This window comes from Mycteria americana, chromosome 4 (assembly GCF_035582795.1).
Source record: "Mycteria americana isolate JAX WOST 10 ecotype Jacksonville Zoo and Gardens chromosome 4, USCA_MyAme_1.0, whole genome shotgun sequence".
NCBI classification, from domain to species: Eukaryota; Metazoa; Chordata; class Aves; order Ciconiiformes; family Ciconiidae; genus Mycteria; species Mycteria americana.
In genome coordinates, this window is record NC_134368.1 from 72,979,261 (window position 1) to 73,005,759 (window position 26,499).

The window sequence follows — 26,499 nt, forward strand, 5'->3', positions numbered from 1 at the left end:
ATTTAAGAAATTTAAAAACATTTTAAAAAAGTAAATTTTCTGTTTGGAAGACTGCTACAGAAACATCCTGAAAGAATTCTCTCTCAGGGAATTGCCAGAGGCTGAATATGAATTTGATATTCGCATCTTTTAACAAGGCTTAAACTAGGCATCATTTACAATTTTTTCTTTAAATTTTTTTTTTTTTTTTTTTTTTTTTTTACACAGCTCTGGGACAGCTTCTTTGTTATGAATTGCAACTCTATTTCTCTCCTTCCATTAGCTACACCTAGAGTACAGAGATTCCTGCAAGTAGAAATTTTGGAGTAGCTCGCTCAAGCACGTGCCCTAAATGGAATATCCAATGTAAAGGCATTATTTAAGTCAGCTATGAACCTAAGCTCTAGGCAGAAGTACACACCAGGCAGTTAGCCCAGTCCCCAAAGCACTCCTAGGGCTATGTCTAAAAACAGGAATGAATTAAGATAACATCTTCTGATTCTAGCCTATTGCTCAAGAGGTTCATAATCAAAGCCTTCAAAGGAAGTCAACTTTCCAAGAAACATTCTGAACTCAGAACTCACACAAAATCAAGGTATACAAAAGACATTAAATATTTATTATAATTACAGCAGCTTTACACAGGAAAGTTAAAAATTTTAAAATATCCCAATTTTTGGATTCATGATTTTTTTTGGTCAGTAGGTCCCTGGGATATCTCTAGGCACCTTTAAGAGTTCTTCAACTTCTTCTTGTAAAGCCTCAGCTTTTTCACTTAGCAGCATCTATAATGGAAAAAAAAAAACCACCAGAAAACAAATACAAGCATTAGCTATAACTGTTAGCTTAAAACACCAATGTTTCTTTCCAAACTTGCATCTGGTCTGTAAAAAACTTCTGCTGCTGCTCACAGGACTGCAGTACCTTTGCCTCAAAGGACTAGCATTTTCACAAGTACTACTACCAACTTTTTTTAGTGTTTAGTGTATACCCATATGAAAAACACTAACACAAAAATTCATACAGCACACAGCTGGTTCTCAGTTCTGCCATCGCATAATACACAAAATTTAACAGAACAAACAGTTTTGTCTAAACTGTTAACAAGAGCATTTTTAACCTCAAACATTTATTTTCCATGTTGGAATAAATATTTGTAAGTTGTGCCTGCCAAGCTGCCAATTTCTTGCTTTATACAAAATTTCTTACTACAGCATTTTACATCAGACATATAGGACCCCCGATATTAGCAACTGTTTAATCTACTGCCCTGAACTGTTGTTGGTAGTTGGAGTATAACAGTCCCCCAGTAGCATGTGTAGCATAACATATGCAAGCACTCTAACTTCCCAGTTAGAGAAAACTCCACCAGTTTAATACCTGAGCATGACAGTAAGCTAGATTGCTGGATTCGGCACTGATGTAGATGAGGAATCTGCATGTATCCCTTTCTTTTGGCTCACATAGCAGCAAAAAGCAGTAAGGAGCCTACAACATTAAATGGCCATGACCTTTTTTTTAGGCGCATGAACCCCAAAGTTAGTACCTTTACTCTGTGAGAATATACAAACCAAGACTTTGTTATTGACTGCATCATTTTTACACCAACCACCCATTCGTTTATTCTAGGCATTCGCTTTACCAAAAGCTTGCTATTTTAGCAGAATCAAACATGAAGCTGATGCCATTGCAACAGCAGATGATTAATGGAGATTGAGGAGAGAAAATACTACAATTTGATAAACAAAATACTTCCTATATTTTTTGTTCAGGCACAACTCTAACTTTTCAGTTATGACGACTCAGCATGGAGATCAAGGTAGTCATTTAATCCCCACATTCCATCAGACAAGCTGTCAAACATTTTTGCCCTTTGCTTCCCCTCTGAAAAAGAGCACAACTTTCCACTATCCTGTATATAACAAATTGTTTTAAGAAAAGTTTAAGTTTGCCTATCATTCAGGAGCATAAAGGTCAGCAATTGCTCAATTCACTACTCTTAACCATCTTAGATAAATGATACTGTCAAGAAAATATTTCAATATATTCTTAATACAGATCAGTATTTGGATCACAAATAACTACTGATGCCTCTACTAGTAAACTGAATCCTTCACTTTCAATGTAATTCAAACACCCACTTTTGACATATTGAAGTTCTGAAGCAGGTTTTTATAACCTTGTTTCCAACTTACCTTTGCAGATGAAACAATTTGTTTGGCTTGACGTCGTGACAAGTGCTCAATCATCTTGACCAGAGTTTCTGGATTTGCATTAGCCAAGTGTGCTAAAGTTTTGTATCCTGCATTATAAAGCTGTTTTGCTCGTGCCTGCAAGTCCAAAATTGTATTAAATTATTAGAACAGGCAATAAGAATTACCATTAAGTGCCAATCTCCGCACCAACCTCAAATGTTTCATCTTTGCCTATCAATCCAATTCTCTTTGATTTATGTTTCTAAGAACATGAATACTCACTGAGAATCTTTACTCCCCAAAAATACAGCTTTACCACTAAGATTTACCTCCCCATACAATCCTACCCAACTCTTAGGAACCCATTTGTCATTATTTTCTCTGAGCCTAGATGATGCTGACTCTGCCATCCTCTTATGTTACCATGTTTTCTGCATTCACTGACAGGAATGACTGTCTCATTCTTTGGAGGTGTCTAAGTAAAAGGAGGGCTGATTTTATCCAATTTTTTTTTCCACAGAATTTTCACAGAACAGAGCTTTCACGATATTCCAGAAAAGACTATACTTTCCTGTTTCAAGCTTATAAATGATTTTTCCTTTAGTATCACAGTATCTTTTTTATTTCTCTAGTTTTGTGTGAAGTCATGGCTGTGAGCTCACATATACAGGAGATACACACATCACAGGAGAGATTCTCTGGATGTGATTATCACCAGTGCAAGGGGGTGCACATTATCTACTTCTCTTAACTTGGTTTGATCCTGTTGCTATGTAAGGTAGCCAAGCAGCATCTGCTTAACAGAGGGTCTCTGGGCAAACATTTCTTTTGCAAAACAAATACTGCTAGAACTTTACAAAGGTTAAATTAAAATGCATTTCTACACTAGTAGTGGAGTAATTCAGTGTACCCAAGGCTTTACTATCCTGAGTTATGAAATAATACTCATTTGTCAAACAAGTGTTACACCTCTAAACATTTGGTCAATTACCTTTTGTTTTTTCCCCCCCTTGCCTCTTCTAAAGACAACACTGAATAGAAAGACATTTATTTGACAGCATATATGGTTTTTTTAGCATCCAACAGGTAACGGCTTACAATATATTAACTTCCGCCATGGTAAGTGAGGACTATGCATATTCATTGATGTGAAGTAGGTGTCATTAATTTCACCAAAAATAACCACTAATTACCAGCTAATATTTTCTGTGCTCTATTTGGCTTTTATATGCACAGTATGACCAATGACACAGAATCTTTCCCCACTAATGACTTAAATCTCATGAAAAGGTTTTAGATTGCTCTTTGAAAACTGGGCAAGTGTGCAGAAAATAATTTTCTCTTTCACTACAGTAACCTGAAGATTGATTTTATAATTTCCTCCACAGAAATCCAAGCAAATCACGTCTGTTCAAGATGACAGTCTACCTGCTACAAATATCAGCTGTCAGTATAGTTTTAACTCCAGTGCAGAAGTACCTTGGTTATAGCAATAATTTTGAAGAGTCATCTTTAAAACACAACTTCAGCAGAATCATGCTGTCCAGGCTGTTTTTGCCCTTACACAGAAATGCTCCCATATGGAGCGAGCCATGAAAAAAAGACTACTTACCTTTTGCATCCAATTCAGAAAATTTGATAAATACAAAAAAACATTAGGCTCTAAGTCTTCAACATTGTTTAGCTTCTCAGAATAAAACCTTACTGCCACTAAATTCAATGGTTTGCTGACAAACTGATTCTACAATAGGCTGGACAGGGAAGTTAGATCATTTTGCAAAGAGGTCCAGTGATTACTTATAACCTTGCACTAAAGCCCAAAAAGATTTTCTACTTTAATAGGAGTCTTCGATTCAGAGGCTGGTTAAGTTTCTTATTTAAAATACATGCAGCACTGCAAGTGATTGTAAAAGCCCAAGTTCCCAATAGGACTTCACATATTTCTGTGAGGATCTTCTAACTTAACTAAATATGTAAATTCTTATTTCTCTTTACTCCCATGAACTGAAGAATCCTTACCACAAAGAAACCTGGACTCTGTTTTCCAACTGAGTATACAGCTAAATTATTGTCCAAATACAGCATTTTCACTGTTGCTGCGGTAGCAGCCAGAAGAAAAACATTATCGGCTCCAGCTCACATTTCCTCAACAGACCACTTTTTCTCCAACCTCCAAGACTGTTGTGGGATATCTGCACTATGCCAAATTCTCAATAAAAAACTAGCTTGGTCTTCCAGATATACTTGAAAGGCACAGTAACATTTAGCATACAAGTTTACATTGAAAAATCTCAGAAAGCCAAGTTTACTAACCTCTAGAACCCCTGCTACCTCCATCAGAGGGATGAGTTCTGTCTTAACACAGTATGTCAACTGCTTGGTAAGTTCTGTCAGCAAGGCTTTATAAACCCAGAATTCTTCCAATTCCTGCAGAAACAAAGATCACTAAAAATCAGACCCTAAGTTCTGTATTTGGTGGGTATGACTGATAAGAGCTCTGCTACGGCAACAAGCATATATTTGGCTTTTAGACAGGGGAAGCACTATTATTTCTAGTTATCCTTTCAGCTAGTTGCAGAGTTGTATTCAGCACTCTTCAGCTGAACATCACAAAGTTGGGGCATTTCTGAGGGATAAGCAATGCATTATTTCAATAGAGGAAAAAAACAAGAGAACAAGCCAAGTCGCCTGTTTTCCTGAGATGACATTCCACAACCAGATACCCTTATTTCCAAGAGAAAGGTAAAATTGTCAATTATCTCACCAACAGCACTGACACTGATCAATGCCCTGTACAGTTTGTATATTTTTGCATTCTCAGTGCATAAAGCTTACTTTTAATATAAGAACTATCACTATACGAGCATGCTTTTCTGAACAGGAAAAATAATTTTGAACAGGAAAGGTGAAAAAAAACACAGTTTTGCACAGGAAAGGTGAAATAGAACTGAACACAGCTGTTGTAACGTAAGAAAACAAAACTCCAGATTTTGCAAAACCAATCCCAAAGAATTTATTGGAATTCATATAACACACTACCTCACAGAAATGTAGAACACAGGAGGCAAATGAGGCAGCAGAATTAAGGAGATTTTGCACGTATCCTCGGGACATATTAAATTTCTCTGAAACGTTCCATATATTGGTCTCTTTCAGTAAGGCATAAAGGACAAACGACAGGTAGAGCCTGTTTACCACAGCACTGTCTACATTCTAGGAATAAAGCAAGTTAGAATTCAGAGCCAATATCACATTCAAGATATTCCGTTAGAGCTACAAGGAAATTATTTTCATTTCTACTCCTTCACATCTCTAAAACATGTCTATATTATATCCAAAGACATTAAACAACATTAAGAAAAACAACCAATGAAGTTAAAAGAACCTTAATAAGTAGAACAGTAATAAAGAACATGAGCAGAAAAATAATCTACAATTTGTAAATAATCAAATGAAATTACTAAACTGTCATCTTAGGTATGAAAAATCTCCAGCCTACCTTTCTGATGGCTTGACCAGAAGCCTTTTTTGTAATAAAGCTTTCAGGTACTCCCACAATATCCGCTACTTTTTGCTCTGCTGCACTCAGCTGGTTGAACTAAAATAAGATTTTATAAAGAATTTTCAGATATTTAATTCTCTTAATATTAGAAAACACAAGTCTATTAGTCAAAGTGAAATAATGTTTTTCAATATCTCTATATAGCACTTAGTCACTAGACTAGTACTATAGTCACTAGACAGTCAGATCTGCAGCTTCTTTGCCTACTTGTTTGAATTATCTGTAACTGTCCATCTCTGAATGCCACATTTTAACAAAATTAAATAGATTTTAGTGCTACCCCTAGTATACATCACTTCACAGAAAAGGGATTAGTTGAATTATGAGTGGATCTTACAGAGTGTGCAAGACTAGGATAAGGGCTGTGCTGCTAAGGCTGACATAAGCATAGTAGTCTGTAGGAAGGTATTGGTCACAGTGTAATAGTTGCAATCATGACTGGAATTAAGCATTAGACTTGGATATCAAACAAAGATTAAGACTTAACATTCTCTAGTGGATTTTGATCCCTAAACTACAGATTAAATGAGTGAGCATCAGAAGGTAAATACGGCTCTTGATTAATTCAAGAGTGGTTTTCTTGCAAGACTACAATGATGTGGTTACATATAACTAGTTTACAGGAAAGTCTTGTTTAAGATTAACCAGACTCTGGTGATGACAATGCTAGCACCAAGGTTAGAGTCAGGATTTGGAATAATGACAACTCAAGAGATGTGTTTCATGCCACCGTTTCCCCCAAACGGGGTCAAATATTATAGATGCAAAAGAGAACTTAGGTTTTTATGCAATACAGGAAAGCACTTCTGCTCTGTGACTGAAAATAAAATAGCATCTCAACTTTTCATCAGATCGTTACTCTACTATCTGCATTTCCTATGTGTATAAACTTACTTAAAATTTAATAAGCAGGATTACTATATGCCCCAATGCATGTTTGCTAGTAAAGTCTCACCTGTCTCAAGTATATCATCCAATCTGGGCTACAGTTAGAAGTCATATCATATGGAGTTGCCAGATACAGAAGATGAAGATTGCTCTCAAGAATCAGCCCTTCCAAACCTTTCTTCAGTTCTCTGTAAAGAAGATTGCAGTATGCCAAGTCTATAGACCCTATAATAAGCACACAATGTATTGCAATTTTAAACAGGCATACAGAGTTAAGTGTAACAGATTTTAACACAGAGTCAGTATTTCCTTTATCTTTCACAAAAGCTTGTTATGCCATCTGAATTGAAGAGAAATAACTGTAACCTGAATAATTGCTCTAACCTAACATCAGCAGTGAAATGGAACTGAGAAAAGGCAGTCACCTATATCCACATATGTCCATTCTGTGTGTGCTTTTGCAGTGTTTGTGAGTTGCCTTGGCTTTAATGAAATCCTGGAACAATCTTGTAGACCGAAGGAATCTTTCAGAGATTCATCCTATTCCAATTGTCTTCCATACCCCTTATCTTTACGCTATAACAGGAAAACAGAACTTCCTGATATACTCTCTTCTTTATTACAGTTGGTGTACATGTCATATGCTTCCTTTCCCTCTTAAGCTTCCCTCTAGGTCAAGAAATCCCCCTGTTCACAATGCCTGTTCATAACAATGAGTTATAAAACAAGGTCGTGAGCCATTTTGATTACAATCACTAAATCAAATCTTTAAATCATTTTTTGGGGGGTACAGTTCTGGTTTTATTCCCATTGTGACCAATGTTATTACACTTCATTCCCATCATGTTCAATCATGCACTGCTTGTTCATTCCCATTTTCAGTCCAGTACATCATTTAGTAATCAAAACTGTCTCTCTACAACTTATTTTTCATTACAGTTTCAGACTGAAGATGGGAAAACATTGAATTGAGATAAGGCTGAGATGAAAGGGTTTATTGAAATAAAGATTATATTAAGAATTAAAAAAAGCCTTACCTTTATATGTAGCTTTACCCAATGGCGTGACTGTTAGTGTAGATTTGGAATTGTGGTCCTTCTCAGATATTCTTCCTTTTAGGAGTCCTTTTTCTATTAGATTTTCTAGCCCATCTTTAATTATCTCTGAGAGGCTCTTCTCTTTAGACAGCAGCTGCTGCTGAACACCCAGCAATGTATTGCACATAAAATTGTTGACTTCCTCATGGGTAACTGCTATCTGCATCAGTTTTGCAAGTGATTAGCATGTTTAAAGGTGTCATTTCACATAACACATTTCATAAGCTATATGAAAAAATGTACTGAGTAGAGAAGCAGTTTGATATCCTGTTAATGTGTTTCTATAGAAATACATAACAACAAATAGAATGATAGACAGTGTACGATGGATCTGATGGGAGTGCTCTCCATTTGTTCTATTATTCTAGCTACTGCATCACGTTAATTTGTTACCACCGTTTCAATTTGTATTTTTAATCAAGTATCAGAAATTGAAATATTATTAATACTGTAATGTATCATAAGGTAGATATAATTTTGACTTTTACACATAAGGAAATTGTCATGTTACATGATTACTTGATAACTGAGTTAAATAAAAAGACTAATCAAATCTTTGTCCTTCTTATCTGATTAGAAGCTGTTCTGAACTTGTAAGCCAATCTGTTTAAAAAGTCTTTTTTTTTTTTCTATAGAATCAACAGATAAGATTTTCTTTGCATTCCAAGCACTTAAGTTACTCACAGAGAAGAGTTAACTGATACCTTCAGTCCAACCAAAGATAACAACAAGCTCTGCATTCCCTTGGTCAACTCCAGCAGAAGATTGCTGTAACAATTCTCCAAAGGACTGTTAACTAAATCCTGAACCTAGAAAGAACAAGAAATATACTAGTACAGGGAAAATACTTATGCATTAGTTTTACACTTTTAAAAGTACTGATACACATGATTCAGCTTAAAGAAAATAACTGTAGACATCTAAAGTTTACAGTTCACATCTAAAAACAAACCACATAAAGGTAGTTTATAGGTATTATTACATAAGTCAAATACTTGCAACGTTAAGAAGTGAACAAAAATTAAGCTAGGCAGCTCAGCTCCTCCTGTTTATCCCACCAGCTTAATCCAATAATTTAAATTACCAGCAGCTTTATAAAAATTACCAAGTGTTTGTCTTTTTCTTGCACTATGAGAATACTTTCTCCAGCACTGTCAATACCAGCTCGACCAGCTCTGCCAATCATTTGTTTATACTGGTTCTTCTTCAGGAAGTCATTAGCAACATAAGGAGCTCTGAGAATAACCCTGTAAAGAAGTCTTTAGTAAGTTATGTTTTATATTAAAATTACTAAAGCAGCAATAAAATTTTACAAATTTATTCTTTATATATGCCCCTTGCTTAGTAACTAATAAAAATCAAATGCCTTTGTTTGAACAGATTGTTCTGATTCACATTTCCTACGTAAAAACTTTGCAGTCTTGTGTCCCAAGTTCAACACAAAATCCCTTATGCTTCCAATTTGCTAGTAAAAGCAGAAACACACTTTAAACAGCACCATATTTCCAACTTATTAAAGCAATTTTTTTACAAAGCAAAAACCAAAGCAACAATGAAATATGTTTCAGTTACTAACCTTCTAGCTGGCAGGTTGACTCCAGCAGCTAAAGTAGCTGTGCAAGCAAGTAGACACAGGACACCTGTAGAATATGCTTCCTCTATACTTTTTCTTTCATCGTTTGTAAGGCCACTATGGTGATAGGCAATCCCAAAAGGGATTGTTTGCTTCAGAACAGGACAGATGCTTCCATTTCCAATATTCTTTAGGTTCTTGATGAGATCTTGTTTCTCTTTCTCCCTGTGAGCTCTAAATTCTCTTGGAGGAAGAAAAGCATTTCTTTAGACTTCGATCAATCATTAACTACTTAAAACAAACAAACAAAACAAGAGACATGCTTACTGTCTATTTCTGTTCATTATCCATTCCTCTAACATCTAGGTTGGAGAAACAGTTATTTCCAGTAACTTTAAAATAGCAATACACAGGAGACTGATTAAGTTGCAATAGAACTCTTTCTTGTTTGTATGCACATGTACAGAAGAGATCAAATACCGACTGGGTATGGGTATTGAGTGCACTGAAGAAAGGAAATAGGGCCACTATCAGCTTGTAGTGAAGATTATAGGTACATCAAAAGTGGTTTCAATTTTGATACCAAGGGAGGATTTTTGCTTATTTTAATATAATTTCTTCCTACATAAAATTTAACTTTGCTAGACCATTATGAGTTGATCAAATCACACTTAAATGAAACCAAACATAAGTCTTACTTTCTTTATTAACAAAGCTTGGTTTAGATTTTACAACTTACATTCACAAAGTAGGTATGGAACACAGATACTCAGTCAGCTAGTAACATACATGACCAAATACCGGTCTATAGAGAAAATGTTTTGTTTTCTAAGCTTGCAGAGACCCGTGCCAAAGGGACACAAGGTTAGATAAATTTAGTACGCTTTTCCTTTTTTCTTTATTATTTGTCCTCTAATAACCGTTTTTTCAACTAGTTTGTTTAAAAAAATAAGATTTTTTTTGGTAAAACATTTGTTTAATGAGCCTTGAGCAGCTTGCTATTATTTATGCAGTTAGCAACTTTACATGATTCCATATTCAAAGTATTTACTTCTGATCATTGGGGAAAGTGACTTGCAAACTCGTGAAGATAAATCCTAAGTTCTGACCAATTATTCCACATATAATTAAAAAAAAAAATCATGAAAGAATCTTACTTCTTGAGGTACTTGCACACCATTGAAGCCACATTTTCACAGTTCTTTTTAGTGGGACAAAAGATTAGGCAGGAATATTTAGGAATAACTTCAGTAACCAGTGCAATGATGTGGTCAGGATCTGCTTTCTCCAGATTACTAGAATACTATCATAAACACAGATTGACAAACATTTGAACTTAGAAATTAAGTCATAAACCAAGTATTCAATACTTGTTCTCAACCTTTGCTAGAATACTCCCATTTGCTTTAACATGACATAATTGCAAGAAGTTGTAGGATAAGCTTTTCTCCCAATCCTCATTTGAAAAGAGTTTATTAACACATCTACCTTGAACTGAGGGATACATGGATGTAAGAATTAAATGCTTTGCTTTTTCCCCTTAATACTTCAATTTCTTTTAGTGACACCATAGTGATATCAGTTGTGCTACTGGCAGTCTACCATAACACACATTTTTCTTTTTAAAGGTTGAAATGAATCCTTACAAGGCAGTAATAAGCTGACAAAAACCAAAAAAGATGTCTTCTTTCAGTATCGTCTAAGAGTGATCAATTGTTGAGAAAATCTGCCGAAAACCATAAAGCAGTGGGTATCTGGAATACTCAAACCCATTGCTCTTCACATGTCAAAAAATGAAGAAACCTCTACCTTAAAGAGTGGTAAAGAAGTGAAAATCAAGTTAAGTATTCAGTATTTTAAAGGCCTTTTTCCTCCCCAAAGGCTACCATTTTCTCTCTCATAGGTATTACAAATGAACTATCATGTTTAAGTAATTTATTTGGTAAAAGCTCTGTAAACAAATCAGTGTAAAATAATACATTTCATAACTACAGTTTAAAGAAACTATAAGCACTTTGGTTTTACCTTGAAATTAAGGAGACGTGAAAAAGTAAAGCCATTTTCTGTTTTGCTGTCAACTGCGTAAATGGTGTCTCGTATCTTTACATATTCCTTTAATTCTACCTAGGGACATATCAGTCATAAACAGAAACTTTAGTTAAATTACCAAGTCTTCTCTAAAGATTAAGCTATTACTGATGGACGGCTAATGTGATGCTTAGAAAAAAACATTTCGTATACATACACACTTGCGTGCACACAAGCACACACTCCGCCCCATCAAGAATTTTTTTAAAAAGTTAATTGTTTTAATTATTTGCCTTGAGAAAGTGTCTAATTATAACAAAGAATATGACAAATGTTGTATGCCATTAATTATTCATAAACCATTGTCATGACAACATTCAAGCACCAGTAGTACAGATTCTAGTTATATCAAATGAACTGTAATGATTTATCACAGTAGCTGTAATTTAGAAATTGGTTTAGTTAAAATGACACAAATGGCTTAACACAACAATATAAAGGTACTTGCGTTTGCGCATTTACAAGTGCATAGTGCTATTTATTGTATTGGTACAATTGCAAGCAGTAGCATGCATTATATTACATTACACTGCGAAATTAAACACAAAAGCTGTAATATAATCCTAAACAGATTTGCTATAATTTTAAAGCCAAGTATCATCTTTACTAGTTTATGGTATCTTGTATACTGACCGGTCTAAAATTATTAGTATAGTACTCTGCTTGCAGGAACTTCTGCAGGTCTCCAACATTATTTAAAGTTGCACTCATTCCAATGATTTGTGTGTTTTCTGTAAAACAGAAGTTGAGATGAATTTACTGCTGTGTTCACTGTTTTTAACACTTCTGCTCAGTATTTAATTCATAAGCCTGCTTCTTCATTGTTAGTCTTTTTAAAGGCCAAAGTAGCAGGTTTGAAGGAGGATATAGCTAAGAAATATTACCTGAGATGTAAGTATAAAAAAGGAATCCTTCTCTAAAGAAGCATTTAATTGGAATGGCTAAGGGGCTCCTATGAAGAAATGGAAGACATCTGACAATATTCAGGATTTCTCAGAGAAGAAGTATCAAAAAAGTTTCAAAAACACCCAGCCCATCATTATGGGGTCAACTAACACTTCAATGAGTAAACACTGTTACTGCATGGAGTCATGCCATGTTTTTCAAAAGCGGCCAGAACACCACAAATCCAGAAACCAGAAGTATGACTTCTCTCTAGAGATGCCATCACTACAATGTTTTAATAACATTAACTGCAGCCATGACTTACTACTAGTATAAAGAATTTTCGCAAGAGTAATTTCCAGCGTTGCTCCACGAGTTCCCTCACCGAGCATATGCAACTGTGCACAGAAGGGAAAAAGAAAATGCAAGAATATTACTGAGTTAAGAGTACTCTACAAAAAAACCCCAAATTATGTAGTCCTATACAAATATTACAGGAATGTCTTTGTTGGACTTCGTCATGATATCCCTCTGGTAAATTTTGACTGCTAAGCTCCTTCCAGAAGTATAGCCTTACTGAAACAACATTTAAGAATCACAGAAAAACAGACCCAAGAGCAAACACAGATAAAAAGATTTAACTTCCATTTAACTAGACCATAACCAACACAAACAGTTAACTCCTGACAGTAAACAGTCAGTGTGGAGATCTTTGTATTCACGAGCCTAAAGCAATTTTAAACAGTGTTTTAAGCAACACTTACAGTGGAAGTTAATATAAAAAATTTTCTAGCAGCCAGCTACTTCCAGAAAAAGTACAAGTTAATTCTTAAGCTGCCTTCTGTTTAGAAGCTACTGTGTTAAAGTAAGGTGAGTCAGCCTGAAGCATTCTATGAATTAAACATCCCTATTAGATGTTATACATGTGATTCAAACCCCACAATCAACCCTTAGTAGCACAACTCAGCCACACCACTAAAAAGCAGAATAAGGGGCAATTCTCAGTCAAACATTACTTGATTTTTTTTTTTAACGTTTCATTTAGTCATTATTAATACCAGACACAAAGTCTCATGGTTTCACACTTAGGAGTTCAGTTCCAGGATTCATAAAATACATTCCATATGATTAAAATGATTTATGTTTTTTCTAATCCATTAGAGATGTCTAATTGACAAGTAGTTACTAAGTAATTCACCATCAACCACTAACACAGTAGATATCTCAATATAGAATCAATTGTCCTGATATAGCAACAGATGCTTCAGTTAAAGAAAAATAACTTTCAATATTACAGAATTATGTACCAATGCAGAAAAAACTTAGTTAAGTAGTAATAAGTTCATGATAAACACTCAAAGCAAAACCAAGTAATCAAAAAACTGCTCTTAGCTAATAATTGCATATTATAAATATAAAAAATTGCATATTACAAATCTGAGTAAATCTTGTAGCATACCTCATCTACTACAACTAGACCGAGGTCATCAATTCTTTCTGTTTCAATTAAGGAATTCACTAGAGCATGTCCTTTTTCTATAGTAGCAATATAAAGAGACTTTTTTATTCTCCTCTTGACTGGTGGAAGTCTTCCTTTACTTCCTGCATATTCTTCAACCAGGAAACCCAATTCTATCCCAAAACTTGATAAACCCCTAACCTGTAAAAAAAAAAGATCAATTAGAAAACAAATTCATGCTCATTTTGGATTTCAGAGCTGTCTCAAGAACTCAACATGCATATAACCAACCCACACTACAATCAACTGTTTGAATCAGTGAAAACATGTTAGCTGTAACTACCTTTTCCAATTGCAAAGCTTAACTGGAAAAAGGTAGTGTTTACAAATATTATCAAGCTTGGGTTACATCTGTTCTCTAAAATTAACTTTTCCTTTATATAAAAAAATATTAGTTTTTATTTCAAGACCATTTCTTTAGCAAGTTGGGCAGTACAACTCTAAGACTGCAAAACTATACATAACATTGCAAAAAGCTATTATTTCAAAATTTAGCACACTTTAACTCAGCATCTTCACCTCTAATTTAAGTCTGTTTTATCACAAAATTACTGACCCTTAGAGCAGCATTTAGGAGAGAAGTCACTCACTTCCCACCATATATTTATGAAAATCATGGAATTTGCTAAAATTAGTGTTAAAACCAGCAAAGTAACAAGGCATAACAGAAAAGATACGCAGTATCAGAAACACTGTAGCCAGACCTTTTCTTGGACAATAGCAACATATGGCAGGATCATCAGAACATCTTTCTGCCTGCAGAGTAATTCTTGGAGAATTATTATTTCAGCTACAAGTGTTTTTCCACCACTGGTTGGCAGTGAGTATATTAAATTCTTTCTTTGCTGTAGAGATTCTAACATTAAGCAATCATGCTGCCATTCTGCAAAATTAAAAAAGAATTATTAGCAACCCCCAGAGACATGTTAATCAATATCAAAATGCCTATGTTTCATATAGAATACCTTAAACCTAGTGTTTGAGAGTTTTTCTCCAATAAACAGCTAAAAGCTTTCAGTGATCGAGCCTTCCAAAGTATTCTATAAGCCATATTAACCTTTCCCACCCATCTAAAAAAACAAATTAACCACTTAATAAAACAAAACAACCACTTTCCAATGTGGTTTACATTAAATATTACCTTAACTTAAATACTTTTACAGTGTAATGGGTAAAACGGGCAACACTTCACTAGAAATTTTTTTTCAACAAACTATTAGTTACATTACCATAAAGCATTTCAATCCCTCGAAATTGTCCAAACAGATCTTTAACTTTGCTAGGTAATCCATAAAAAGGGCCTCTATCAACAGAAGAAGATTCAATAGTTTTCCTAGCAACACAAATCTCTTCAGATAAAACAGCTTCTTTAAGCTGCTTGGTCTTAGAGACCTGTAGAGTCTGGGCTTTGGCGTTTCCAGTCATAGCGCTTTTCAGGTGATCTTTAAGACTCTCTGTTTTAAATAAATCACACTCAGAGTCTGAAGAAAAGTCAGTAGGTCTGTTCCTGTGTTCAGCACCAGGACAAAAAGATGATGGACTCCTGATTTTGTCCAAGGAAGAATTCACACATTTACTCCTCCTTTCTGAGACTGCAGATATTCTAGAACCAGAAGAAAGTTCATCCATTTTCTCAAAATACAAAAGTTGTGATGATGGCAAGTCATCTAAAACAGATTCAGTTGGTTCTTGATTGCTATCCACTGGGTCACTTTCATTCATTTGGAAAGCATCCTCTTTGTCAGCTTTAAGGACAACCATATTTTCTGAAGAAGAAAAATTATCTTGTTTTTTCTGGTGAATTTCTGACTGAAGATTCTCTAGTATGATTTCTCCAGCTGCTTTAATATCCATATTTTTATCTAGCAGGTATTTGTGCTCTATATCATCAACTTGAGCTAGCAAAGAATCATTTCCATAAAAGCTGTCATAGTCGCCAAACATATCTTCTTCACTATCATTACTACACTGTAAAAACATAACAATGAGTATTAATACTGCACAGTAACACCAAAGAAGGCAGCATAACTTGTACAGCACATATCAGATGCAAGTCATTTAAGTCTTTCCCAACTTAATAAGAAAGTTTAATGTTTTTCTGATGTTTGTGAGGAAAACCTAGCTTGGCTTCTAAAGGAATGCATGCTTTAACTCAGTGAAACTTAACCTACAAGTAGACATGATGCCTGTATCGCTACTTGGTAGCGATGATTTTTTTTTTAAGCTTATGAATTTTTTTAAAGTTAAAGCCAAAACGCATCCCCTCTCATACAAAGCAAGGCCCGATCAACGTGACGATCAACGTCACGCAGGCTCGGTCTGGGCCAAGCCACCCTCCCAGACGGAGTCCCCCCGCCTCGATACCCAGCCCAGGAGCCTGCCCGCACCCCGCCCTCCCCGTACCGGCGTCTCCGCCGGGGGCCCCTCGCCACCGGAGCTCGGTCTCTTGCGAGCTACCGGCGAGTGGACGGCACTAGGCTGCACCGGGGCCCGGCTCCGCTTGCAGACTGAGCCGGGGTGGCGTTTCCTCCGCACTGTGAGACTGGTCTCAGCCATCACCACCGCCCCGTGGGGCTGGGGTGGGGTGGGGTATCAGCCTCCGTCCTCACACCGGGGCTGCGAGGAAGCAGTGCAGAGGTCGTCACGGCCGCGGCAGAGAACGGCGAGGGACGGCCGAACCGCCAGAGGAAGATGGTACCGCCATGAGGAAAGCAGAGACCCACCGACGGCTTCCCTCAGCCCAGCCCCAACCGCTACTAACATCACTTCCGTCAACGAGCTACTGAAATGGAGAGACTGTAACCAGGCAGTGGCCAATCGGCTGCCTCAAGTAGCGACCCCATTGGCCAGCGAACCGCATTTGTACAGGCGGTAGGCTCAGCGAATCAGCTGCAGCCGAAGGCAGTGACGTAAGGCGGAAATGGCGTTGATGGTGGGCGGTACGCAGTAGAGGGCAGTATGGCCGGGCAGGCTGTGGCAGCACGGAGGCCCTGGGGAAGGCTGGTGCCCGGTGCGTTCCTCCTACCTTCTCGTTTCCCTCTTTCGCGGGAGGTGGCTGTGCCCGAGCGGCCGTGGGGGTGCGTGGGGTGTTCGTGTGCCAGTCTCTCCTGCTGTGCCGCCGCTAATCCTGTCGCTCTTTCCCTTGCAGCCGTGCTGTGGGAGCGGCCGCGCCGCCTGCAGCACGAGCGGCAGCCCGGCCGGTCAGACCAGGTGAGGCTCCCCCTGCGCGCAGCCCGTGGTGAGCTCCGCGTGTCCTGCCTGCTCGCAGGCCTCTGTCGCCCTCGCCAGGAGGGGCTCCGGTCAGGCAGCAGAGGTGTCCGGGAACGCTTTGCTTCGGCCTTTATGTAGCTTGGGCTCTTAAAAAAACTTACTTTAGCGATTTGGTGTGTTACAGAGCAGGAAGCCAGCGCTGAGGGAGGTCACCAGGTGTTGGAGTTACGGCGCCATTGGTTTATAGTCCAGTATCTTAACCGTGGTCACTTAAACCAGCAGTCTCGGTAACTTGATTGTGGAGCAAAACGTTTGGCAGCACTAACTCTTTTCCTGTACATAGCTGAGAAAAAGAGAATGCGCTAGGAGTGGTGGTTATGTCATAAACATGTGCTACCTGGTACCAGCAAAAACTTTAAAAAAAAAAGTTTCTCTGCCCAAATTCTACCTATGCAAAAATGAAATTTCCCCTTTCACTCATATCTTGCAAGGATTTGGTGCTGGGTGTGTTCGGAAGCCTAAGGAGCCTTTCAGGGCTTGGGAGATATTTGGGAATCTCTCTGTTAAAGTGTGTGAGCAAACAGGAGCTCCCTCAGGCCATTTGCTTTGAAATTATTTTCAAGTTTCTTCTGACTTATCAGACAGAACTACCTTACTACCAGCTTCTGTAGGTATTGCCTTCTAAGTAAAGGGTGTAAAGCACTGTCTTATTGATTGCTTTAACTGACTTGTTACATTGTCATTATTACTAAGATATAAAAGGCTGTAATTATTACTGAGATACAAAAGGCTGTGTAGCTGTGAGAAGTCTTTTAGATTGCTAGGTACCAATCAGTGTGTTAGAGAAACAGAGAAAAAGTTATTGAAAAACCTCAATGACACACTAAATACCTCTTTTGGTTTCAAGGCGTGTTTTGCCCAAAGGATAAAAATAATGAACATTCCTTATTTTCTTGTGAAGCTTACAGATGTTAATAATTCTCTAATTTCAGCCCATACAAATGGAGAACCCCTATAAAGAGCCTCCTAAAAAATGCATCTTATGTGGAATAAATGTGGACTACAAGAATGTGCAGGTGAGTTTGAAAATTCCTGTCCTTAGATGAAGGTAACTAATTTACTATTTTTAAATGTGTGTGTAGGAAGTCCACAAGGATAAAAAATGAAAAACTCATTCATATGTGTAGGGGTTTAAAACTTAAAAGTATGTGCAGATAAGGGTCAAATAACGTACTTGTGATAAGCTGTTCACTCTACTGTGTGCAGGTGTTACAACTTTGTTATTTACCAAATGGAGTCCTCAGTTCTAATTCTGCTGTCATACAGCTTAAATGTTATGGCATATAAAATACTAACTCCAAGCTATCCTTTTTCTTGTCTCCAGGTAGAACTGAGTTTTGTGTAAAAAAAAAAAAAAAAAAAAAAAAAAAAGAATGCAAGTAGTAAAATAACCTAAAGCTCTCTAAAATTCTTAAACTAACTTTGGATTTCTTAATTTTAAATAGCTTCTTTCCCAGTTTGTTTCTCCGCATACTGGCTGCATTTATGGCAGGCATATAACAGGTATGTGAAGTATTAAATTAAATGATTTAATTTAAGTCCAAGTAATGGTGTATCAGCTATCTTTTCAAAAGTAACTACTGCCAACTCTATACATTTTGTAATAGTATTCCTCTGACTTAGTAGCCTTCATCAAGGCATGAAAATATTTCTTAATTATATGTTTTTTGTATTTAACAGTATAAGCATACATGCATTTTTCTAGGAAGACTTAAAGCTGGAGGGAATTGTCAGTAATATCACTTTCACCCTTTAAACTAATGGTTTGGTTATTGTTGATTTAAGAGACTGAAAATGATTTCTCTCTTTAGGCTTGTGCAACAAGAAGCAGAAGGAAGTTACAAAAGCCATTAAAAGAGCTCATGTATTTGGTAAGTATGATTATGCTTTTTGAGTTTTGTAAGTCAAGCCTACTTTCCTATTAAAAACCCACTCCATCTTATCTTTTTTTACAGGATTTATGCCAGTTATGTTTAAGAACCCATCATTTCTCACAGACCCCAAGATATGTAATGTCAAGTATCCAGAGTAATATACTATAAAGAAATAAACAATAAACTACTTTTCATGTTTATATACTTGTTTACTGGAAATGTGGTTGGCTAGCATAATGCATCACTGAAGGGTAGATGTCAGTTGCTTTTTTTATGAAGTGTCAAGTCTCAAATTGTCTGAAGGAAGTATGAAAGATGAAAGCAATAGTAACTGTACGGACCACTTCCTCTGCTCACAGGTCTTGCTAAAAAGTTCAGGTGGCTGTTCAGGTGGCCAAAAGTTCAGAACTAAAAAGTTCAGGTGGTTTCCAATCCTTGCTGGATTGGAAGGGGGGAAAAATGAACAAGTAGTGGATAGCTAAGGATAAATTAAACTATTTAAATTGTGGCAATTTATGTAGACAGCTAATTCTGTTAAGCGTGTTACCTGTGTTCATTTGATGCTCCCTGCCTCAGCTTCTGCTGAGGGAAGGGTTGTACTGCTTCATCAACAGCTTGAAGCTGTATTACTCTGAGGCAATATGTGACATGGTTATATGACTGCTAACATCCTGCTAGCATAGTCTTTAAACCCTGAGAGACTGAATACAGATTTAACTCTGAAAGGCAAAATGAGGGAATGTCATCTGGACTTGTCGCTATGCCAAACAGGATTCATGCATTGGAAAAAAAAAAAACCCCAAACCTGTACATCTTGCAAAAATGCACTGGTTTTTATCCCTGCAGTGTGATAAATTGGTATGTCACTTGAATATGCTGGCAGTAGCTTTTGGTGCAAAGTCATCTGGACAAATCATTACCAGATCAGAAAGTAGGAGAGTGTGGGTATTCATTTGTGTGTCTAATTTCTTCCAACATGTCCTCATCTGTTTCAGTGCTACTGAGCATAAGCTTCCTTTCCTGGTCACTGTCCTCTTGGTCTCGAAGTAATTTTTGGTGAAGCTGCAGTGATCTGGATTTCTTGAATGACTTTGATCCTGTTGTGGTCCCTCTGACTTTACGCTTGGTTAGGTATCTTGTTTCAGCTTCAGTGAAGTCTCTTTCTTCTACCATGAGGGTCAGTTTGTCCATGACATTAATATTATGGTCAATGTTACAGCAGTTCTTGGATATCTGTTGGCCTTTGAAGGAAACAATACATGTCTGAAGTCCAGAATTGGGGAAAAATGTTTGCAGTGCCTGACAAAGGAGAACATTCTCCTTTGGCTCTCCTGGGTAGTCTCTGTCTTCTGGAAAAAAAAAAAAGCTAGTGTTGCAGTCCCTCTTGCACACTTCTACCACTATTGTTTTGGCTGCCTCAAGTTCAGAAGTGTTTTGTGCTTCTGCCAATTGAATCAACTTTGGAAGTCTTACTAAGACTGGTATTGCATTTATTTAACTTACCTGAACAACTTAGTTGTTTTTTCCTCTTTATTTCTTCTTTTAATTGGCTCACCTCTGCTAAGAGTTTCTCTACAGATCGTTCACTGGCTTCTACTGTAGAGCATATTTTCTGCAAGGAGAAGAGCATTTGATGGAATTAACAGTATTCACAGAAGCTGACTTTAACCTTGTTGCAAAATTCTTAAAGGTACTCATGATTTTAAAAGTTGGACACAAAGTATTAAAAAGCTTAAGTAATAGGCTTGAAGTGGATTTTAGAGATGATAACTTAAACCTTGTGTTGAATGAGGTGCATGATGTTTTACTTGTTCCCATCTAAGCAAAGGAGCTCTGACAAACTACAGATAGTGCTCCAAAATAATCCTCTTGTGAGAATTCATCAGTGGACTTGAGGATTTATCAGTGTACTTCTGATCAAATGGAAACTTAAGTCTTCAGCTTTGAGAACCTGGTGTACAGCTACTAATAGCAAATGGAACTCCAATCTTTCAATATGTGCTTTGAAGACACAGCTTTGTTTCTCATTTAGTGCAAGACCGGTATACCCTTTGCTTGACTTGGTTTTGTAGTACTGCTGAAAGTAACTGTATCAGCAGGTATACCTGGCTTACCTTCAGTTCCTCCTGCAAGGTGGCATACATCTCATTTATCTTATGAACCTCTTGTAAGGATCCATCTTCATAAAAGAATTCTGACCTGTGGACCAAGAATATAATTGTATAATTGCATATTAATGATCCCAGTGTTTACTTAGTAGGAGCTACAATGAATAAAGCAGCATTCTGAGCTTCAACACTAGGTGCCTATGTTGAGACAGACAGCTGCTCTCATGGCAAAATATGGGACTTAACTAATTCCTGAGTACCTTGGAAAGGTAAGTAATTGCAGGAAACAAGTCACCAAGTGAGCAGGGTATGGCTGTAGCATTTGCAAAAGCTTAAAATAATACTTTTACAGAAAGATAACTATGCTTAGCTTAACTGAAAGCTACACCTATCAGTAAATGGGGCATATATTGTACCTGTGTTGTCTTACTGCTCTCACAAAACCAGAAGATATGCAGGAACCAGACACTGTTCTATAACCTTGCTGTTCTGCCATACCCAAGTTGGTAACCACCAAAGGAACTTTCTGGAAAAGACTTAAAAAGCAGAAGTATGAGAACATGATTTATTAACATCCAAGGGCCTCTTTGATAGTTAAAAGGTTCTTGACCATTAAGGAGGTTTACAGTATAGTTAGTTCTTGCTAAATGTGTCACACCACACATAGATGATTACTTATGGCCAAAGGCAAACTGCCTCTAGTTTTGTTTTTTTTCCCCCTGTTTCTGGGTATGAGTCATATAATAATGCAATACTTGCTTGTTAAGTCTAGCCTATGGGCAGCATGTCTCTGATAAAATTACCACCAACTTAAATATTTCAATATGTGAAGATGAACACCATGTGTAGTTGAAGCCCTATACACAAAAACAAATTGATCAACAGCAGCTTATGTGCATAAATGAACTGACAGCGTCTGCCTGTTGACACTGGCACTGCAGACAGTTATAGAGGCACATCCCTGAGCAGAACTCCAGAGTACGATTTCAACTGGGCTCTAGCAATACAAGGAATAATCTTATTTAATGGATAAGTTTCAAGGGTAAAATAAAGTGTTAACAATTCAGTTGCAACAAAGAAAAAACCAAACTATTCCAAGTTATAGCACATGCTGTGCTACTGCTTTGTTAAAACTAGAGAACAAACCAATTACCCTTCTTGTGGCCGATGTAAGGCATGTTCCAGTCTGTAAGTAGAACAACTTTCTGTCATCACGCTAGAGGTTAATAAAAGGAATACAAGGCCCTGATTGGATAGGTGTGACTGTAAATTCTTATGAAGAAGTCTTTCCCGGAATGTCATGGTCTGGTCTGTGTTACGTCTGAATTTGTACCATCCTATTACACTCTGCAGGCAGAAGAAAATTCATTATTTCTCTTGAATCATGCTGTCCCTGTGTGTCATATTGAAGCAAGTTAGAGGATTCAGGACAAAGCTATGAATCTGAATTGCTTGGTAATACATATATATTCAAGCAGCTAGTTAACTTGAAACCCTTAAAACATCTAAGCCTAACTCCAGTATGACAACTTCTTTCCTTCAAAACCATGTGTTGAACTGGCCTGTTTTCTGAGTTTGTGAGCTCTGCAAACTTGGTTCTGCTATTTTGCTGTTTGTCTCTTTCCAGCTTCTACTTTCCCCTTGTGAAACTTTCTTCTGTGGAGAAGATGGTAAATTTTTTTGTCAAGTGGCACTTAACCACTTAAGATCAGTTGAGGTCAGCTCACTCAAGCTAGAAATCAGTATTTGAACGGTTCGCTTGAGAAATGAATAAGAAAAATTAAAGTTGTGACATAATGTAGGCAAACCCTAGTCAAAAATAACCTAAACTGTTCTTTCAGGGGGAAAAAGACGATGCAGCTGTCTTGATCAGCAGTGCGAGGGACTACATATAAGATTTAAAAAAGAGGAGAGAGAAAAAAACTTGATACAAGAGGTATCCAGAACAGCCCCCAAAATCTGAGCAAGCTTCTTGGTATGGTTTAGGTTTGAAAATAAAATACCTTCTTACAGCCTGATAGTATTTTCTTCAGGGCAAGTTCATTCAGTTCTCCTGCAGAATTATAAAAGCTAGAAGAAAATTAGGACAATTAGAGGGAAAAAAAAAATGCTACTGTAGAAATAATTACTGCCAGACTGCTAGGGAATAATCTCACTTTAATAGCTTTTTTCCCCTGGTAAGCATAAAGATATGCTGACACAGCTTCTCTGGTAGGACAGTGAAGTTAATTTCATTACTCAAATAGCTATGTAGGTGGTCTTGTACAGCCCAGATGCTGTTCTGGCATCAGTGCTACTGGGATGCAAGTTAAAGGTAGCATCTGTGTTCTTTCAACTACAAAATAGTAAGATGCCTTCAATTTGATATGAAATGCCTTTCTAATATCTGGGTTTACTAATTTTCAGAAAGATTTGAGAAGGAAACTGTGTTGTGATTCTCCCCTTATAGGGGTGCAAACCTGCACAGCTGTGTTCCCATCTATGATGCAACTCTAAATACTAGTCCTTGAAACTACTCCTGCCATGGGGCTAACAAGTGTTTCTTTTTCTGACCCACTTAGAAGCCTACGGCTGATGCTACCTTTTTATTTCTTCCTTTTTTTTTTGAGGGTGAGGGGTTGGGATGTATGCTTTTAGAAAGGCAATTTTTTTTTAGTATGTTGACATTATTCTGTAGTTTATATAGTATCATAGCTCACCAGAAGGTGCAGTATGCCATATTATCTATTTCTATATGCATAAACACCAAAAAAGGACATGAACTAAAATAGGAATAACATAAGGCATTTTGCATCTGTAATTCCAAGGGGTTGATATGGCTACTGTAGTTACAGCCAGGTGATTTTTCTCAGTAATGTAATATAAGTTTAACTCTTGAGGAGTTCAAGTTAGGGTTAATTTTAACTTTTTCATATCTGTTTACTTAAGATTCTTACCTGAACAACTGGTAGCATGGAATATGCTTCTGTATATCTGGAAAGAGAAGGTAATATTACTCTGGGTTCATCAGTTCAAGATGTATATTCTTCTGTATGCTATGATCAGAATTAAACTGGTAGAAGGACCAAGAAAGAATTCTATGTAATACAATTTCTTAATCAAATGCATTAACATCTAATTAAATAAGGTTAAAAAAGGAAATAATTTTTAAAAATATTCTAATTAATTTTTCAAATGTAAAGGGAACCTCTTATATAAATTGTATTTGTATACATTTTTCTGTTTTGTCAAGTGAAAAATCAAATCGGGCACTTTATTTTTCCCGCCCTTCCATTGAGTACAGGAGTAGTATGTAATATGAAAGATTTCACTTGAGTAACTCGGCAGCAAGGCATGGATGCTGTTAGTAAGAAAGATGAGGCTGGAGAACAGAAACCCATAGGGTAGATGATGAGAACTAGAAGACTAACAGGAAAAAAAACAGTAGGTGAACTAAAAAAAAAAAAAAACCAACCAAAAAAAAACCCCGAAACTTTGGAGCAACTAACTCTGCCTATGAGAATGTGATGTTGAGACTCTGGGTAACTTGATCAATGCCACCACAAAAAATTCCCCACAGTTTTGGTTTACCCATGAGACTCGGTGAAGGAAAGTTACACCTTAATTGTGTCCTAGAGTAAAACTAGAAAATGGGATGCAATGTCTCCTTACCATATTTTCAGGAACATTGGAAAGAAGACACATACTATATTACCTTGTTCTCTTTCTTTTTGTGTAACTGCATTTTAAAGGAATGGAGTTAAATGTGTGTGAATGTGTACATATACATGTTTTTAATGGCTAATATGAAATGCACATCCACTGCAATCCCATGAAGACTATAAAGAAAAATACATCTGGCATCTGCTCAATGAAATACATAAATAGTTTGCAGCCTTCACACACAGTATTTCATAAGCTCCAAATTAGGTAATAGATGCTAACACATTACAGTTCACATCACTGAAATAGACCAAGTTTTTCCAGGGCAACTCTAGTCCATGAGAGTTTGTGATGTGGCCAAGACAAAGGAGGAGTCTAAGCCCTACCTTACCTTTAATGTGACAATATATTTGGCAAAGAGAAGCTATTCAAGGAACAGTATTTCTGTTAAATTATTATATTTTCTAGAGTAAAATTGTAAATTTTTTTAGCAATTAAAATGTTACAAAAGAACCCTTCCATGTGTTTTTTTTTATGGCAATGCAGACCCCAGGATCTAGCAGCCTTGATCTTGCTGTAAGGTGTTGACTGCCCTTGTTCAAAACTGTAAGCAGTCGTATATTGCCTGCAATCGAGCACAGTATTAAAAATGTGGACAGACTAACCAATTGTATAAATAACTTCAACATCATCCATTTGTGAGTCAGTAATGCTGTTCTTGGCTTCACCTTTCACATCTCCAAGGAGAAAACCTTCCTTTACAGGGGGGAGAGAAAAAAAAAAAGTTCACATTAACAGTAGCATTGAACAGGACTTTGTCTAATATTAACAGTGTAAATGCTGTCTTCAGGAAAGGAAAAAAGCTGTCAAAATGAATGTTGGGTTTTTTTTTAAACAGAATAGGTTCTTACTCATTTTTCAATACCTGCATGTATTTAAGAAAAAAAAAAAGCTGGAATGTGTAGTCAGCTGTTTTCCCTTCCTCATGTTTTTATTCACAAGTGAACAGTTTGTGGCTGTACAGGTGATGCCCACCTCCAAGGCTTAGGACAGAAGGCCTGAGCAGCACTTCTGTTAGTCCTTGGCAGACACGGCACTGCTGTTGCCACACCAGGCGTTCGGTGGCCCACGCCTACTTGTTTTAAACGAAAAATCCACAATTTCCCGGCATCAGTAAGCACAGAAAGCAAACTCCATTGCAGCTGCGTGCCGCGGAGAGGGAATACACTGCAAAACCGTGTTCCAGCACAGCAGGCAGTAAGGCCCCGGATGTCCGTGCGGCCCTCCCGGGCAGCGGGGTCCCGGCGGGCCTGCGGCGGGAGGCAGTGCGCCCTCCTGACGGGGACGGGGGAGGCCCGGCGGCGGGCTCCGCCATGGCGGCAGCGGGCTGCCCGCGCGACCAACGGCTGCCGCTCCCCGCGCCCGCCGGCCCGCGATGTCCCCCCTCCGCCCTGCCCCTCCCAGCGGCGGGGCCCGCGGCACCCACCGTGTCCGAGTCGGTGCTGAGGTGCTGAAAGGCGAGGGCGCCGAAGACGAAGCCCGAGAGTAGGGCCGACGTGCTCTCGCCCTCCATGCCCCCGACAATGGCGGGCCGCGCCGCGGCGGCGGGAGCCCCCAGCGGCCACCGGCGGCAGGGCAGGGCCGGGCCCCGTCGGGCACATGCCGTCCCGTGAGGGAGCAGCGGGGCAGAGGAGGAGGCGTGGGTAGCGCGGGCGGCGGCCTGTCCCGGGCCACTCCGGCGGCGGGGCGCGGGCTCTCCTCAGCGGCCTGCCCTCCCCGCGCTGCGTCAGCCCTCGCCTCCTCCGCTCCCGCTTCAATC

General features: G+C 37.9%; 3 protein-coding genes across 7 annotated transcripts; 1 reads left to right on the forward strand and 2 right to left on the reverse strand.

The window, feature by feature from the left end:
• Window positions 1–580: 580 nt before the first annotated feature.
• HELQ (helicase, POLQ like) lies at window positions 581–16,940 on the reverse strand. Of its 2 annotated transcripts, none has more exons than XM_075500898.1 (18): window positions 16,190–16,622; window positions 15,016–15,754; window positions 14,491–14,669; window positions 13,727–13,927; window positions 12,593–12,665; window positions 12,016–12,113; window positions 11,320–11,418; window positions 10,452–10,597; window positions 9,298–9,537; window positions 8,827–8,968; window positions 8,426–8,530; window positions 7,662–7,881; window positions 6,692–6,849; window positions 5,674–5,772; window positions 5,214–5,387; window positions 4,488–4,601; window positions 2,175–2,309; window positions 581–764 (listed from the first exon to the last, which is right to left on the reverse strand). In XM_075500898.1, the coding sequence occupies exons 1-18, from the start codon at window positions 16,340–16,342 to the stop codon at window positions 678–680; spliced, it is 3,162 nt and encodes a 1,053-aa protein (XP_075357013.1). In that variant the 5' UTR covers window positions 16,343–16,622; the 3' UTR covers window positions 581–677. The 2 variants fall into 2 exon arrangements, with proteins under 2 accessions (XP_075357013.1, XP_075357012.1); XM_075500897.1 differs by lacking the exon at window positions 581–764 and adding an exon at window positions 814–1,467 and having other exon boundaries at window positions 16,190–16,940.
• Window positions 16,702–24,793, forward strand: MRPS18C (mitochondrial ribosomal protein S18C). 3 transcript variants are annotated; one of them, XM_075500904.1, is made up of 7 exons: window positions 16,762–16,796; window positions 16,935–17,024; window positions 17,989–18,072; window positions 18,502–18,559; window positions 18,868–18,927; window positions 22,880–23,013; window positions 23,967–24,793. In XM_075500904.1, exons 3-6 carry the CDS (start codon window positions 17,998–18,000, stop codon window positions 22,999–23,001), a joined length of 315 nt encoding a protein of 104 aa, XP_075357019.1. In that variant the 5' UTR covers window positions 16,762–16,796; window positions 16,935–17,024; window positions 17,989–17,997; the 3' UTR covers window positions 23,002–23,013; window positions 23,967–24,793. The 3 variants fall into 3 exon arrangements, with proteins under 3 accessions (XP_075357017.1, XP_075357019.1, XP_075357018.1); XM_075500902.1 differs by lacking the exons at window positions 22,880–23,013; window positions 23,967–24,793 and adding an exon at window positions 19,012–19,119 and having other exon boundaries at window positions 16,702–16,796; window positions 16,935–16,996; XM_075500903.1 differs by lacking the exon at window positions 16,762–16,796 and having other exon boundaries at window positions 16,961–17,099.
• ABRAXAS1 (abraxas 1, BRCA1 A complex subunit) lies at window positions 19,345–26,475 on the reverse strand. Of its 2 annotated transcripts, none has more exons than XM_075500900.1 (9): window positions 26,167–26,475; window positions 25,346–25,432; window positions 23,975–24,011; window positions 23,042–23,108; window positions 22,192–22,385; window positions 21,455–21,574; window positions 21,045–21,129; window positions 20,434–20,542; window positions 19,345–20,279 (listed from the first exon to the last, which is right to left on the reverse strand). In XM_075500900.1, the coding sequence occupies exons 1-9, from the start codon at window positions 26,339–26,341 to the stop codon at window positions 19,855–19,857; spliced, it is 1,299 nt and encodes a 432-aa protein (XP_075357015.1). In that variant the 5' UTR covers window positions 26,342–26,475; the 3' UTR covers window positions 19,345–19,854. The 2 variants fall into 2 exon arrangements, with proteins under 2 accessions (XP_075357015.1, XP_075357016.1); XM_075500901.1 differs by having other exon boundaries at window positions 25,346–25,436; window positions 26,167–26,465.
• Window positions 26,476–26,499: the final 24 nt, after the last annotated feature.

Coding starts and splice junctions, on each gene's coding strand:
- HELQ (XM_075500897.1), bottom strand. CDS start 16,342: ATGGCTGAGACCAGTCTCACAGTGCGGAGGAAACGCCACCCCGGCTCA. Junction 13,928..14,490: donor TTGCTATTGTCCAAGAAAAG/GTCTGGCTACAG, acceptor TTTTTTTTACAG/GTTAGGGGTTTATCAAGTTT. Junction 8,969..9,297: donor GTCAACCTGCCAGCTAGAAG/GTTAGTAACTGA, acceptor ACTTCTTTACAG/GGTTATTCTCAGAGCTCCTT.
- MRPS18C (XM_075500902.1), top strand. CDS start 16,745: ATGGCCGGGCAGGCTGTGGCAGCACGGAGGCCCTGGGGAAGGCTGGTG. Junction 16,797..16,934: donor CTGGGGAAGGCTGGTGCCCG/GTGCGTTCCTCC, acceptor TTTCCCTTGCAG/CCGTGCTGTGGGAGCGGCCG. Junction 18,560..18,867: donor TTATGGCAGGCATATAACAG/GTATGTGAAGTA, acceptor TTCTCTCTTTAG/GCTTGTGCAACAAGAAGCAG.
- ABRAXAS1 (XM_075500900.1), bottom strand. CDS start 26,341: ATGTGCCCGACGGGGCCCGGCCCTGCCCTGCCGCCGGTGGCCGCTGGG. Junction 21,130..21,454: donor AGAGCAGTAAGACAACACAG/GTACAATATATG, acceptor CTTGGTCCACAG/GTCAGAATTCTTTTATGAAG. Junction 20,543..21,044: donor CCTTGCAGGAGGAACTGAAG/GTAAGCCAGGTA, acceptor TTCTCCTTGCAG/AAAATATGCTCTACAGTAGA.